The sequence below is a fragment of the Rhopalosiphum padi genome, chromosome 3 (assembly GCF_020882245.1).
Source record: "Rhopalosiphum padi isolate XX-2018 chromosome 3, ASM2088224v1, whole genome shotgun sequence".
In the NCBI taxonomy this organism is placed as follows: domain Eukaryota; kingdom Metazoa; phylum Arthropoda; class Insecta; order Hemiptera; family Aphididae; genus Rhopalosiphum; species Rhopalosiphum padi.
The window spans coordinates 5,072,310-5,088,644 of record NC_083599.1 but is presented as its reverse complement, the minus strand read 5'-3'; the positions used below and the strand labels follow the sequence as shown (position 1 = coordinate 5,088,644).

General features: G+C 24.6%; 1 protein-coding gene across 8 annotated transcripts in view; it reads right to left on the bottom strand.

Annotated features, from left to right (window-relative positions):
- LOC132923779 (histone deacetylase 4) overlaps positions 1–14,079 on the bottom strand; it is a 53,205-nt gene extending 39,126 nt beyond the window's left edge. For 3 of the 8 annotated variants that reach the window (XM_060987744.1, XM_060987747.1, XM_060987748.1), the window contains exons 1-2: positions 13,723–14,078; positions 6,446–6,576 (exon numbers count right to left, since the gene is read on the bottom strand). In XM_060987744.1, the coding sequence (XP_060843727.1) occupies positions 6,446–6,485 (40 nt within the window). In that variant the 5' untranslated portion in view covers positions 6,486–6,576; positions 13,723–14,078. The other 5 variants (XM_060987755.1, XM_060987749.1, XM_060987745.1 and 2 more) reach the window with 5 other exon arrangements.
- Positions 14,080–16,335: the final 2,256 nt, after the last annotated feature.

Here is a 16,335-nt window from a genome sequence, read left to right as displayed (position 1 = left end):
GTTCAACTTTATAACTTAGTGTTGGAAGTATAAAGTCCTAACTTTAAAAACAACCAAATGTACAGAAAACGAAAAATGTTCACAACTAGTTTACAAAAAAATGAATAGTTAATAGTAATATTTTTTTTTAAGTAAAATATTGTAATATGCAAAGAAATTGTATAAGTAGATTGCTGGTATATTTAATACTTATTCGCATATGAGCATTTATGGATAAAATTACTTCAAATAGTTAAAAAAAAAAAGCATTGTAATTTTTGGTGGAATATGTTAAAAGAATATTTTGTCATTTATTCATGTGAACAAAACTCAAATTTGTACATTATCTTTCCATAATGATAATAATAATAACAATAATAATAACACTAACAAATACCCTAGGGTTATGATTATGTGGCAGTGGCGTGGGGCCAATCATCAGGCGGCAGCCCAATGTTCACAATTATAAATAGCGGACCAGCACAAGGTCACGTGGCTTATCTGACAAAGAAAGCTGCATGAAGCCAAATATAAACGCACCTATTTATAACTGAGTGTCTCTCTGATAATAATCCTTTATCTTTCTCTCTCACTCACACACTTCCCAACACGCACACACAATCCCTTGTCTTCTTCTTGTTGTAAAAATTATTCATTTATAAAAAGAATCGTACTTTTTTTTAACAAACTCGAACGAGAGACAAAAAAAAATAAACCAAGTGAAAGAAAACATTTAATATTTATAAATGTGCTATATTATGGTCTATGAACAAGAGAGGAAAAAAATTTTCAATGAACTGAATTTTAATATTATACAATACTAAAATATTATTCTATATTATTTAAAGGATTATTTCAGAAAAAATACATAAAATGTTATGAAATATTTTCTAAGACTTGAACGCGTCAAATTATGTTAGTAATTAATTTATGATTTGTATATTTAAATAAATAAATAAAAGATAAGAATGGCAATAAATAATAATTATTAAATAACTCTAATTACAACTTTTGGGGAAGTGATAAACCATATGAAAATGTGTTTATTTATGATTCAACATAAAATGTTTGAAATAGTATAGTTATATTGTATAAAATAAATACAATCAAAAATGTTTAATAAAAGTAATATTGGATATTACATAATAAAGATAGTTAAATGTTTATGAAACATATAGCACTTGACAATTTTATTGTTCAGAATTCAAAATATTCAACTTGTTAAAAATATATATATAATAATAAAACTTAATTATATATATAATTAAATACATATAAAATAACAGATTTGAAAATTTCTAATTCCTATGATATTTACAATTATTATTGAAATTGATATGATACCTATACTTAAAATGAATGTTTTGTACTTGCTTTCTGCTATAACATTTAATATATTGCACACCCAAATATGCAGTGTATCTACATTCACACTTTTTAATTGTAAATCAAAAAATAGTTATATTCAGTCAATATTCAATAATTAGCTGCATACGTTATTGAACAATTTTATGTATTGAACTCCATAATACATAGTTTGAAAATGATATAATAATATTTCAATATTTATTTGTATAAGTTTTAAGTTTATTAAATTCAGAAAATATTTACATAAATTTAATAGAATTTGATAAATCAACTTTGACATATTATTTTCGGTTTCACATTATAAACTCGTAAATTTATACTTCAAATTCCAAAATCAAATTTCAAATATTACAAATATTATCAAAAAAATTATCTGAGCTTATAATTTCTAGTAAATTATTTTAGGCTAAAATTAATTTTTGTCTATATTATTAAATAAAATATCATCTATGAATTCACATTTAAAATATTTATTGTACAAATATTATCACTTATCAGTATATTATTAGTAATTTATTTTTCTACATCAAATTTATTGTAGACTTTATAAACCATAGTCAAAACGATAAATATTGTTGATAAAATATTATCAAGACTTTTTTTTTTATATCAAATTATATATTCTTATAAATGCGAATTCCTCAAAGCACATAGTATAGCTAACAAATAATAATTTATTACAGGTAGGTAATCAACTGTTTACTTGTTGATCATAATTTAGATTTTTATATTTTGATTGAGATTACTAACTCTTTAATTTAACATCATAATACAGTAATTGAATAATCGACTTAAAAATTAGATTGGTATTTGTAAACTTTTATTTTAATACATTTATTCATTGACCATTGACATTACAACATCGAAAATATCAACATATAGAACCATTTTCTACCAGAATAATTTACTTAAACAGATCCCTTGCGTGTATATGATTATTTCATGAAAACTTTATAATATACAGCCTAATACAGATATATTATAAAATAAAATATAAATATTTTTCTATTTATGGAATATAGACAATATAGTATAGATATTAGGATTTAAGTTCTCAACTCCATGAAAGTTAAATAACGAGATAATTAACCAGTTGGTACACGAATTCTTGATAAACAGACAACACATTTATGTTAAATAAAATCAACTAATAATATAGAAAATCATCTTCAGTAAAAACTAAAAATGGGAACCATAAAATAGATTGTTGTGTTTTGTCTGTTCGATTAAAACATCAAAATAACTATTATATTTTACCATAATTATAAATGTTAAAGTAATGATAAATAAACCCATTGAAAACTATTTTAATGGCTTTAATGACTTCCTTACGCCATTTAGAATTTAAAATATGTTGAAAAAATTAGAAAACGGGAAGTCCTGGCATATAAACAACACTAAATCATTGGCTATTGTGATGCATACCTATGTTATACATATACAAATACAAAAAAAATTCTCAGAATAAAAGCATAATTTTTTTTTTTATCACTTTTAGTTATTATATTAGGTTACTAAATTGGGTAACTTATAAATTTAAGGAAAATTGATAATTGAGATTGTTTAGAATAAAAAAAATACGTATTCAAATTTCCAAAAAGGAAGATATCACAACATTGCATTTAAAATTAAACTTCAAGAAAGTCTTCCAACTACACCATTTTTTTTTTATTCAAAAACTATTTTTAAATGAATAATCATTTATAGAGTGAAAAGTACTATAAATAATATGTTATCCCAGAACCCAGAAATAAATACTTTTTTGAACTAATATACCTATTATGAATTTCTTATGTCTTATACGGTTATAAGAATTATTAAAGAAAACTTTTATCAATTTAAAATATGCAGAACTCCGGATCAAACTACAGAATACACTACATGAAGTCCAATCAATGTAAGAAAATAACCAAAATTATGAAATAAATAATATGAATATTAATAAATAACGTAAACTAAGTAATGTAGACCAAAAGTTGAAAGGCATATTTAATAAATTATATAAATGTTGTAATTTAAATTTTTTGTAGATCAGTATTAAAAAAATTATACATTTATAATGTTATAAATTATAAAATAAAATAATTGAACGCTGGTACTAATTCAATAACAATTAGAATGATTGATAACGATAGATATTACGTTTTTTGTGGGAACCTAACACTTTTACGTATATTATATAATAATGAAATATTTGATTTATTTTAAGATATTATCTATTTATACTATGAATCTATTTTTACTTTTACGGTTTTAACAGAAAGATGTTATTAAATTTTGATTTATAAAGATTGATAAAATCTGGTATAAATATATATTATTATAAAAGTTAAATACTGATAAGTGACCATATAATAAATGCAATATTTTAGGAAAAAATTAAATCTACCTACTGTATTAGTAAAAATAAAACAAATGACTAATAATTAATAAGTAATAATTATAGGTATCAATAAAACATATCATGTAATATACTTCTTAGTGATATAGGCTGACCGACCATTTTCGTTTAAAATCGTTTTTGCATACAATAATTGAATTAAAATTTAGCACACCCATAATATTGACCCACTCGATATCTAATATACAGCAGAGCGCACAACCTACTTAACTACCTTTTAGGAAATATATCAAGCTGATTCTACATTAGGATGAACATATTTATTTAAAATATTTTCTGACTATACACAGTGCCACTTTTTTTTGAATGTTCGACAATGATATTCATATAACTTACAAAAAATATATTTCACCTAATATACTTTATTATAATTATAATTATTAACAGTTATAAATTTAGTCCCAATAAATTCACAATTTAATATATTTTGTATTAAAGCGAATACATGTATTTATTTGGTAATTAAAAAAACCAAACGAATTGGTTTTAAAATAGGTATAGAAACTTTATTGTAAAGATATAAAAAAAATTATTTTTCAATAATTTAACTAATATTTTTTTAAATTAATTTATTGGTTTACCTTGAGAAAGAAGAAGTACCCCGAAGTTTAGATGTAATCCAATGTATTCATATTATTTTAGCACAGTTAGATTATAAACACTTGATTTACAAAATACAAATATAACTTAATATTATCATTAACATACTGTAAACTGATTAATTATATTTAAAAAAAAAACGACCAAGTGACGTTGGATTTTTAAAACTCGTGGTGGTGACGATGTCCGGGAGAAGGCACACCGCATGGCACGCAACACAGAAATAGAATCTGGTGGACGAGAACGCGATAAATTTATTATAGTAAATTTTGGGGTCAACACTTTGCTTTATTTAAAGATCGCCAACATTATATACACCGTGTTGATAATAATTGAATTACTATAGGATACTAGTATAATAATTTAAATGCATTGTTAAATATTTATATATTCTAAGTCATTTATAAAGTTAGATTAAATAATTTAAAACATAATTTTAAATTATAATAACTATATAAATCATTTTTTAATAATACATTACACATTTTAATATTTAAAAACGTACACTAATAATATTACTATTCCAAAAATATAATCTAATAGTACATTCTAACCCCCTAAACCAAGATAATTGATACTTTAAATGGTAAGCACATTTTTCATTTAGTTTAACAGTTAATATGAATTGTCAATATTGATTTAATGTTTTATTTCCATTCTTATCTAAATCCTACTTATAACTTAACACTATTTGTTATCATATAAATTTGTTAATTAGTTAATATTTTATTTATTTATCGCTGAATGCTTTACAGTAACAATACTTGAAAATTAAAATATCATTAGATGGTAAAAAATGAAATATTTCTTGTTTTCCATAAAAATATATAATATACTAAATACTAATCATAGTATACGGGATAATTGGAAATATAGAATATTATTAATTAAATCATTAATAAGTAAATTTTTAATTTTTAAGTTAACTTCGTTTATTCTAATTTTATGGTTATTATGTATCTAAATAAATAATATATACAACTCATTATAAAAATCCATAATATAATGTAATATATTATAATTTTTTATTTGTGAAATCCATATACTTTTCAAACAGGTGATGGATCCCTTACTAACATTTATCTACACCATATCATCACATAGTATTAAGCTCATAGCCTATACGTATATACATTAATATGTAATACCAGCATTAAATTAATGTTGTTAATTACTTTGAAAATTAAATCATGATAAAAAAACAGTTCTCAACTGCATATAACGAATAGACGTAGTTAGGATACTTAATTAATTGTATGTCCTACTTTTATTTTATACAATTTTACACCAAAACTTAAAGTAGACATAATACAATAGATGAATAAATACTGTTTCTTAAAATCCAATACTATATATTTAAACACCTAATGTTTATAAATTGGGTATAAATATTAAGGTTTTTAAAAAATCTAAAGAACGATATTAATATACGGAAACAAATTGTCTATTTATAGTTATAGTATTTCCAATTAAGTAAGGAACAATGAACTCGTAGAATAACCTTAATTCGGCGAATTCCAATCATGGTAAATTAATTGTTTCTTCGCCATATATTAAAAATGAATAATTTAATCCAAAATTATTCTAGTAAATGCGAATTAAAATGGTAAAAACATATTCTGTTTTAGTTTTTGATAATTGTATTTAAATAAGATAAAATATCAATACATGTCTTTTTTTATTACAATTACAGTTAAATACATAATTATAAAATTCCTAGTTTAAGCAGTATTACACATTTGTATTTGTTAATTATTATAACATCAGACAAGACAACACTAGAATAGACATATATTTTTATTCGTTTAAAAATTATTAATATAATATTGTATTAATAATATTAGCCACCATTATATCCAACCACAAATAGTCTAGTGAATAGTGATGTCATCGTTTATTCAAAGCTCGACGAACCCACATATTAATAGTTTTCGTTTGTACTCATATAAGTAAAAAATAAAATAATGAAACGATATTTATTCATTTAATGAAGTTATACAAATCATAGACACGATTAGTGTGAAATCATATTATTTTTGTACCATTTAATATTTTAAGATGTACTATAGTTTTATTTAAACTATAAGCTTCACCAACCTGTTATCTTACTGTTTGATTCAGAATGATCAGCAGACATATTCAATAAAAAAATTGGCTACAGCCTTCATAAAATGAGCGTCACATCTGTGGTATATTGTCAATGAATTTGTATTGGGCGACCCATGTTTCTGAAAGAATAAAACCATAAAGTTATAATAATTATTAAAATGTATAAATCATTATCTGCAGTATAGCATCAATTTTTTTTATTTCATACAATCATATTTAATTCTCTTTTTAATTTACTAAGATAACGACAAAAATTCATCGCTTATAATATTTTTGATACAAAACTCTAATTTTATCCAGAGCACACAGTTTAAGTATAACAAAAAGTAAATTAGTATATTGCGGTTTGATAAATTAAGATAAGAAATCGATATGTGGCGTCCTCTAAATTAAAAATAATTATTCTGATAATGGTTATATTGCGTTCTACTTTAATCATATTCATTTAATCATTTACAATAAATGATTGTTATTGTACTAAAACAATCTTGAAGTAAACAAAATTACGAAGAAATAAAAATACAACTATACTTCCATAATATAACTAATTACTAAATAAACTACTCAGTAGCTCAACAATAATTGTGTAACAAATAATTTTCCAAAAAAATATAGGATGTTAAATTTACTTTTTAGTTAGTAGTTTCCCTACAGTAATTTAACAAATAATTCAGTACAAAGTAAATTAAATACCATTTTTCAGATTTTAAGTGATAAAATAACATTATGTAATAAAATACATAAAAGGTTTGTATTTTGCTACTGTACACACAATTTTCCCTTTATAATTTACGGGTATTTTCTATGTAAAGTTCCAACAAAAATTCCATGTATAAAATAAATGTAATAAATTACATTTATTTTCCCGAAGAAAATCGGGATTCTTAATTTATTAAGATGCCAAGATGGCCGTCACATCATAGACATTAATATACCAATTATAATACCTGTGAATATGATAGGACCAAGTTGTAAGCAGTATGCAGTCTTTTCAACAATTGTCCCCAAATTTCTCTACGTTTAATCCATATTTTAATATGTCTATGCGTTACACACAAAATCCACATAATATGATGTTGTCTTCGTCTTAACAAATATACAACATGGACAATTCTCTATCTATGTTTATATCCATAGCTTTATTATTAGAATGAATAAACCCCTATATCCACTTAATATATCCTATTCCACTTAAAAGTAAAAATGTTAAATTTTCTGTGTTTAAACAAAGATTTTTAGATTTAACATTCAATTTTTAAGCGAGTTATGAACATTTTTAAACAGTAATATTTTTTATACTCAAAGTTATGAGTCAATTACTTGAAAACTGAAAAATCGTAAAAAACAACTACTGACGTACAAACAAAATACTGTCAAATAGTATTCTTTCCTATAAGTTAACTATTAGGTAAAATCAAACAACACAATATTAGTTCTACCGAACCCAAATTTTCTGTTATACGTTTGTAAGACAGATACAACACATGCATACCATGTGTCGCATTCTCTTAAATGATTTTGCATACCCATGAATTTCATCCTAAATTTAAAATAAGTAAGATATAAATTTGATTACCATTTTCAATAAAATATATTTATTCAACTTAATTTATCTTGAAATTTAAATTTGTTTAGAGCATAATATATTATGATATATTGATATACCCCAATTTTGAATATACAAGCACATATTATTTCATGTATATTCATAGTTTCCTAGTGCGTTCAAATCAAATCACAAGCCTGATGATAACTTAACTGATAAATAATACTGCATCTACATTTACCACGGTGGCAACTAATAGATATAACATAACAGTGGTTATTTGCTATCTATAAAATCATATTAATTATTGTTCATTTATATTTGTTATTCAATATACTAACATTTAAAAATGTTACTGCACCTTGACAATATTTCCAACACTTCTTTAAAATTAGTATTTATTATTATTATTTGTTTTTAAGTGTACTCCTTACTTATAATACTATTTAAAACACATATGGTTTGATTATAGGTAGCTGACTATGAATAAACAATTATATTACATTATATACAATTTCAAAAACTTCAAACAGTTATAAAATAATGATATTCAAGAAAAGGAATAAATGTGTCATTAATTATGCAAAATCTATTAAGTTGTATCTGTCTTGCTGCCTATAATTTAGGGGACGACTCTGCATACTGAACAAAGAAAATTTCTGCTCATGAAATAATTAATAAGAAACTTATAATTTCAAAAGTTTTAAAGTATTTAACTCATAGAAATGTTTTACAGTAATAAACATATACATATACAATATTTAATTTAATGTAAATAATACTATGATGTTGCATATTGTAAAATACATATTAAAATGTTTCAGGTGAACAAGTGTGCATGATGGTTATAACTAAAATGACACAAGTGTACAAGACAAGTGTGGTAACTTGAACACAGTTCTTAGATCAAATTCTATAAAGAAAGATAACACATGTAAGGTGTCACAGCAGATTTTATGCTTTAGCTAAACTGAATGAATTATATACCAAACGAATAGCCAACTCAATATTTATTTATATGTTAAATTTACAGAGTAAAAGTTGAATATCTAAATGTATATTGTTGTTTAGATGAAAGTCTTAGTTAATTGTATAGACCATAAAAGTATTTTATTTATTTATTTGTATAACTAAAAGGTTACAGATTTCTTAATTATAAGAACTATTTTAATGTCACAATCTAAAACACCACATAAGTAGAATATAATCTATAGACTTACTTGGTATTTAATTAACAAAAAACTGATGAAATTACTACTTAATACAATAATAACTCATACTTAGAAAGCTGATCTGTGGACCCTTTTTTTGTTTCAAATTTTACTATTAAATACATTTTACATATTTTAAGCAGTTAGTAAATAAGTAAACAGATAGATTATAAATTAAATAAAAATATATATATATATATATTTCAATATTAAAAAATTCTAATAATTACATTGATTATATTAATCATAATAATTTAACATTTGTATTCAATTCCTAAATTTTTAAAGAACTAATGATTTCAAGTCTTTGATAAAAGTCTAAACAAAATAATACACTTAATTTAGGGATGTCCAACCTTTTATGAAGACTTGGCACATCATGTTAGTAAACGTTGTGACCCATATACATTTTAATAATTTATTAATTTATTTATCTTATTTATGAATTAACACCAATCAATTTTTTTTCATAATATATACAAATAATTAATGGTTTTTAAATTAAAGAGAGGATTGCATTAAAAAATACGATGAGCAAAGGGTTTAACACTCCTACATAATGTTATACATAGTATAGTATTATACTATTAGGTCATCAAAATTTTACATTCCAAAAACAGTATAGTTTATTTAAGGTTTTATTATAATATATCTGTAATTATATAAACATAACATTTGAATGGCTGTGAATGATATATATTTATAAAACTACATATACACTTTTAATTGAAAATATAATTTTTTCAGTTTTTTAAAATTTTACAAGTAAAATAATTTAGTTGTGAAAATATTCAAAGAATTAAGATAAAAATACTAACTATTAACATAAGTAAGTATTACCAGCTATTATTAAAATGCAGTTACACACGATAAATAAAATGTATAGGTTTATCATAATCAACATAATCATTATTGTTTCAAAAAAGACAAAAATGTTTACATGCATTTTAGGAGGAAGAGAACCCTTAAATATTAATTTGTATTTTGTGACACAACTGACAAAATAGGAATAAAACAATTTATAGTATTTTACTAAAAGAAGTATACATTTTGTATCATAATGCAAAAGTAGTTTATAATTGTAGTGTGTAAATGCCTTATATGTATTTCTTTTTATTATGATAGTCACAGATTTGGGTATTGTTACATAAATATATATTTATATAAACTGGTAAACCTATGTATTTTGTTTTTAAATTAAAATTCAAATAATTTCTTAGACACTTTTATGTAGCTTAATAGATTTTTGAATTTATAATAAAATAAAACAGTTTAAATAAAGATAGAATGCATGATATTTTTTGTATTTAAAACAACTTTTTTCAGAAGTAGTTTAAGAAGGGAAAATGGAATGTCGTCATCCCAGTTTTCTAACAAAAAAAAAATAATAATAATAATAATAAAATATTTAGGTATAACTGTTGTTTCATATATTTAACATTAATTTGTTTAACAATGTAACATTTTAACATATAAATTATATTCAATCCACAATTCTCATCAATTATTTTAACCAGTTTTACTGAAACCACCTAAACCTAATCCTTAATTGCTTTTTTTATACATTTCATTTAATTTTTAAATAAACATTTTGAACACTTCATTAAAAGTGCACTTAAGCCATCTGAAGGTATTTGCATTTATAATTTTATAATATCAAATAAAAGCTATTTAAGATTAATAACATATCAACTTTGGTTTGATTATAAAATTGATTAGTATAGTGTTATCTTCATAGTTCTATTATTAAGCCAGAGAGGAGGTTTAAATTGACAAAAAAAAAAGGAAATTGTTTGTTATTGTCACCACTAGCACTCCATAGCAAGTTTCAATATTTCTTGGTTGTAATTATAAAGGCAAAACTACATAATAAAAATATATAAATACATTTTTAAGTATTTTATAAATTTAATTATAATGGAGGCTAGAACTCTGATATCTTTTTAAATTGTTTTAAATGTATCTTGTCTATTAAGTCCTTTTTTCCATAGGAATCTTGCCAAATACAAATCCAGAAAAATTCTATTGGGTCCATGATGGTTTTTTATTGCCCTATTTAGCAGAACCCTACAATTTCTTCATGTTTTGACTGTGTGCCTCTATATCCAGATCAATACAATTAGAAGTTTTATTAACTGTGTTATGATAAAATCTAACTTGATATAAATTGTTATAAGATGCCTACAATCTGCTAAAATTATAGATCTTTTAGGTCTTCTATGTATTGTATGATAGATAAAAATGTTTTTTTATAATAAATTTGGAATGGTATGACGGAACGTTAAATTTGTTACAGTGAGGTGGCTTATCGATGATAAATAAGTACAAAAAAAAAAGAAAGCACTATAAATGTACATAGGTATTCTATTAATTAATAGAATAAATATAGAAATTCATAAACAAACATTTATCCATGCAAGTGAATGTTGAACCAATATAACTATTTAAAATACAATACAATATAACATGTAGATAGTAATCTTGTGTATATACATATACATAATAATAAAAATATTTATTTTATAGTGATGGTAATAATAATAATTCAAGATTAATAATGTTAACAAGACTAACTCAAAAATAGTATAAATTTAAAATATTAATAAAAGAATAAAAACAGTAAAAATTATTAATATATTAAAGAAGTCTCATTCCAATATTCCTTGATTTCTTAGTCTATATGACTTGCAATAAAAAATATTTTTTAAACGATAATAGACAATAGTTAAATGTAATACAAATTAAGTAGCTAAAACATAAATACTATACAAATAAGGATTCAGGATCATTTTCAATAATCCAACTTTATATTCTAACAAAAATATAAACGTTTTATTAATAATACGTCATAAGACATGAGTAACATAATATTTATATTAACCTAATGTAATTAACTAAAAAAAGCTTAAAAATCTCATTAAATCTAGTTAGATTAATATTATAACTAACTTTACCTCATGACACAAAAAGAATGGGACTTGGGGGGCTTAGCTCTCCTGATGGTATCTACTCCCCCAAAAAACTTACTCAGACATTAAATTTTGTTTTTGACCATTCCTTATGACTGTACAGTGTAAACAATTTCAAATATAACATTTTAATACAATGTTAATGAAAATATTAATTTGGAACCAGTATAAAATCACTTAAATTCTTTGAAAAATGAAAAAAAAAAACTTTCCAAAATATTATATTTAATGTAGCAATAACTGTGCCTATCAATTTTGTTACTTGTGTAAGGATATTTTCCACTATGTGAAAATTGAAAACATGGATGAGATCAAAAATAATGCAGAAAAGATTTAGTAGTTTATGGTTAATTAATATTGAAAATTATGTTAATATTGACATGTTATCAATATTAATTATTAAATACTTTTACTAACTTCAACAAAAGAATAAATTTAATATTGTAGTTACCAATTAATTATTAATAAATATTAAAATTGTACACAAATTATTCATTAATAATAATATATTGATTAGTTGGGAAAGGTGTGGGGATTTTTTTTTTGTTAAAAGATAAAAAGGTGTCAATATAATAATTCTCTATTGTGCTTATTCTTTATCTACTCTAACTAAACTCAGTTAAATAAAAACCAAGATTTTAAATAGAAAATAAAAATTTTGTTTAAAAAAAAAACTCATGTTGTTTACTTGTATTTATGAAAATAATTATTTTTTTTAAATTTAATTAATTTAAATAAAAAATCCAATGATTATCAAACAGATATATCATATACACCCTAAACAGTCGTTTGCAAATAATTTAGGTATCTAATACTATTGACAGACAAAATTCACACTTAATGATAGGATAATTGTCATTAATAATTCTTTATAAAAAATAAAAATGTATAGTTGTCATAGTACCAATAACATTATTCAAGTTATTTGAAAATTATTGTTATGCTAAAATTGATAAGTATAGATAAATATGATTGAAAAGATCAACAGTTACAATTTACAGTCATAGGACGCACTAAGGATTCACCGATGTATATGACTACATAAATTGAGAATAACTATTTTAAAAATGATTTCTCTGTAGGGAAATAAATAGTGAACAAAAACCATCGATCTAATAAAAATTGTCATGTGAAGCCTACCGATTTTACCTTGTTGCTACTTAGAATATTATGGAACATCGAAATCTGGTCATTCAAATCAGTATTGAAGTGAGAATAAAAATTGTAAATAATAAAGACAAGTTCAAGGTACCAACTAGATGATTCGAATAAATACGTACCTTATAAATACACACACACACACACAACCCTGAATTATGCACAATTAAGTACCTATAAACGTGAACTTGTCGAAGAAACTAGCGAAAATAATCGCGCACTCACACACACATACACACGCGCGCGTGCGTGTATAAAATATTATAATATTCACACACAAACGGAACGTACGTTGTAGTAAAGACTAATAAACACAATAAACTGCAATATAGGTAAGGTGCCTTATAACAATAATAACAAAACTTATATAACTCATATTACCTGCTGGCGGTGCTGTTGACTGTCGTCCTCGTCCACACGGCAAAGTTCACGCGCGCGCACTTATCAGCAATGCCGATGAGGATACCATTGTCCCTGTGCCGTCCATGTTATCATCTACGCGACAACATAATAATAATGTATTTTCCGCCGACTTGGAACGTGCGCACGACGAACGGAATCCAGTGTCGGTATGCGATAGGGAAATTCCCTTTGCGCAGGGAAATTTTGGGAGGCAATGAAATCGCGAAAAAGAAAAATCCGGGTACTCTGATCTCGGCTCACGGAATCGTATCGTTTTGTCTCAAATCACACGAACACGACATAATATAAATTGTCTCGAGTAAAATATAATGGACACCGCGGGCCGGACTCGGCAAGTATTTGTTATTGATATACCCCCCTCCCAACCGCTCTTCAAATAAATCGTGGATATCATTTGATAATATCGTTATCATTTTTATCAAATATTATTTTTGTATTCCGCATTTCCGTGATAGTACCACAGGTGTAAAACACTAGATAGCGACCACCGACTTAATATATATATATATATATTATAAGAATATACGTATATATATGTGTGTGTGTGTGTGTGTGTGAGATAGCGGCTAACAGTAATGTTGTATGTATAACAATATCAAACTTTGAAGTCAGCTACCATTATAAATTATTATAATATATGCGTGGAGGTGAATGTTTACGTTATTCTCTTTTCTCTTATCACAATACGACATGATTACTTGATGGTATTTACTATTTGATATTATCCAAGAACGAGTTACATTTTTATAATGTTTTTTTTAATATCCAAGTACAATAATTGTTTTTGTATTAAACATTATTTTTTTTATTTTTTTTTTTTGTAAATATTGATATGTAATTAACAATTATTGTTATTGTATTTTTTGAGCTTATAATCACCATTTTGTTGTTTATGGTCGAATTATATTATTCAGTTCGGTTTGAAGTTCTGAAAAAAATATATATGTAAAAAGTGCTTAACGATTTGAGTAATATCTATTTAAACAGTTTTTACTTGGTATTTGTGCAGCAGTGTAGTTTAAGTTTGTTTGGTTTGAATAAGTAGGTATTCGAGTAGTTGATGAACCTGTAAATGCGCACAAAATTATTGTTTGAATTAATAATTGCAAGCGGTAATATCGACTTTGGTATGGGTACAATGAGCATTAAAAGCTCCTGATCGGCCATTTTATTTAATTATTTAAACTGTTGATAAATGCTATAAAATATTAAATAAACTGAAAAAATGTGTGCATTAGACTACGATATTTTTTTAGAACTCGGAGAAAAATAGAAATTTCAGGAAAAATTATCTACTTGTATAATTGAAAAACGAGAATGTGTGTAGATATTTAAATCGAATTGCCGTATCTCGGAATTACTAGGTACGCGAAATATGAAAATACCTAATTTACCCACCTACAATGAATATTTTATATACTTATTATATTTTCATTTATGTGTTTTATGTTTACTGTATTTATTTAATATTAGTTAATAACGAGCCTATGCGTATAATATAATATGGGTTTCTGTGTTGTTTTTTTTTTAAACGATACACGTTACAGTGACGGCAAATAACCAGTTGTCTGAAGGCTGAAACTATTTTACGCGGCGCGGGGAGTTATGACGATGACCTGGTGACGACGGTGGTGGTGATGTTGGTGCCGGTCTGGAAGGGGGAATAAGAGACGACAAACAGCGTGTAAGCGATGGCTTATTATTTATTTAATATATATACCTAAATTTTTCATTTATCGGCAAGTAAAAACTATTCGAACCGCACAAACAATATTGCTATAGAATAAACACTCCAATAGGTAAATATTATATCACATTAAACAAAAGAAATACAAACCGTATATTCGAATTGATGTGTTAAGTTAAATATAAAATATTCAATGACAAATAGTACACATACACACACACACACTTGCGCGCGATCTTGTATATGGGTACATTAATATATTGAATTTATGTATTTTAAATTATAATATTATCAATCATTATAATAAATATATTATTATTTATTTATATTTATGATTTATAAATGTATAACATTATATATTATTTAATGTTTATATTATATAACGACGACACGTCGACACTAACACTAACCACCGTGCGTGCTCTTGGCGCGTGTGAATGACTTTCAGATATTTTGTTCTTTGATCTTTGATAAATGATGTTATTTATGTACAATGTCGATACGACGATACCGATACTAGTATTATATTATTATTTAATATCATTATTATTTTCGGTCGCTTACGGACGAGGACGACAGAAACATCCGATAGCCGATAATAATAGAAACGTACCAGACGTACGACCGACGATATTTGATATTAAATCATGTTCAATATCATATCAATGCGACACACCACGCACGACAAAGTATAGCCGTATAGGCACTACTGCACTAATAGGCCTCTTGCGTATGGCGTACCTATCCGTTTCCGGACAACGCGCACGTCGTAACTGATATAAGTACGTTGGCCCACTGGCAAGCGCGTGTATGCAATGTAATTAAATTGATTGTAAATCATAATAATACACAATAAATGACGTGTATGTGCTATCATAGTAACT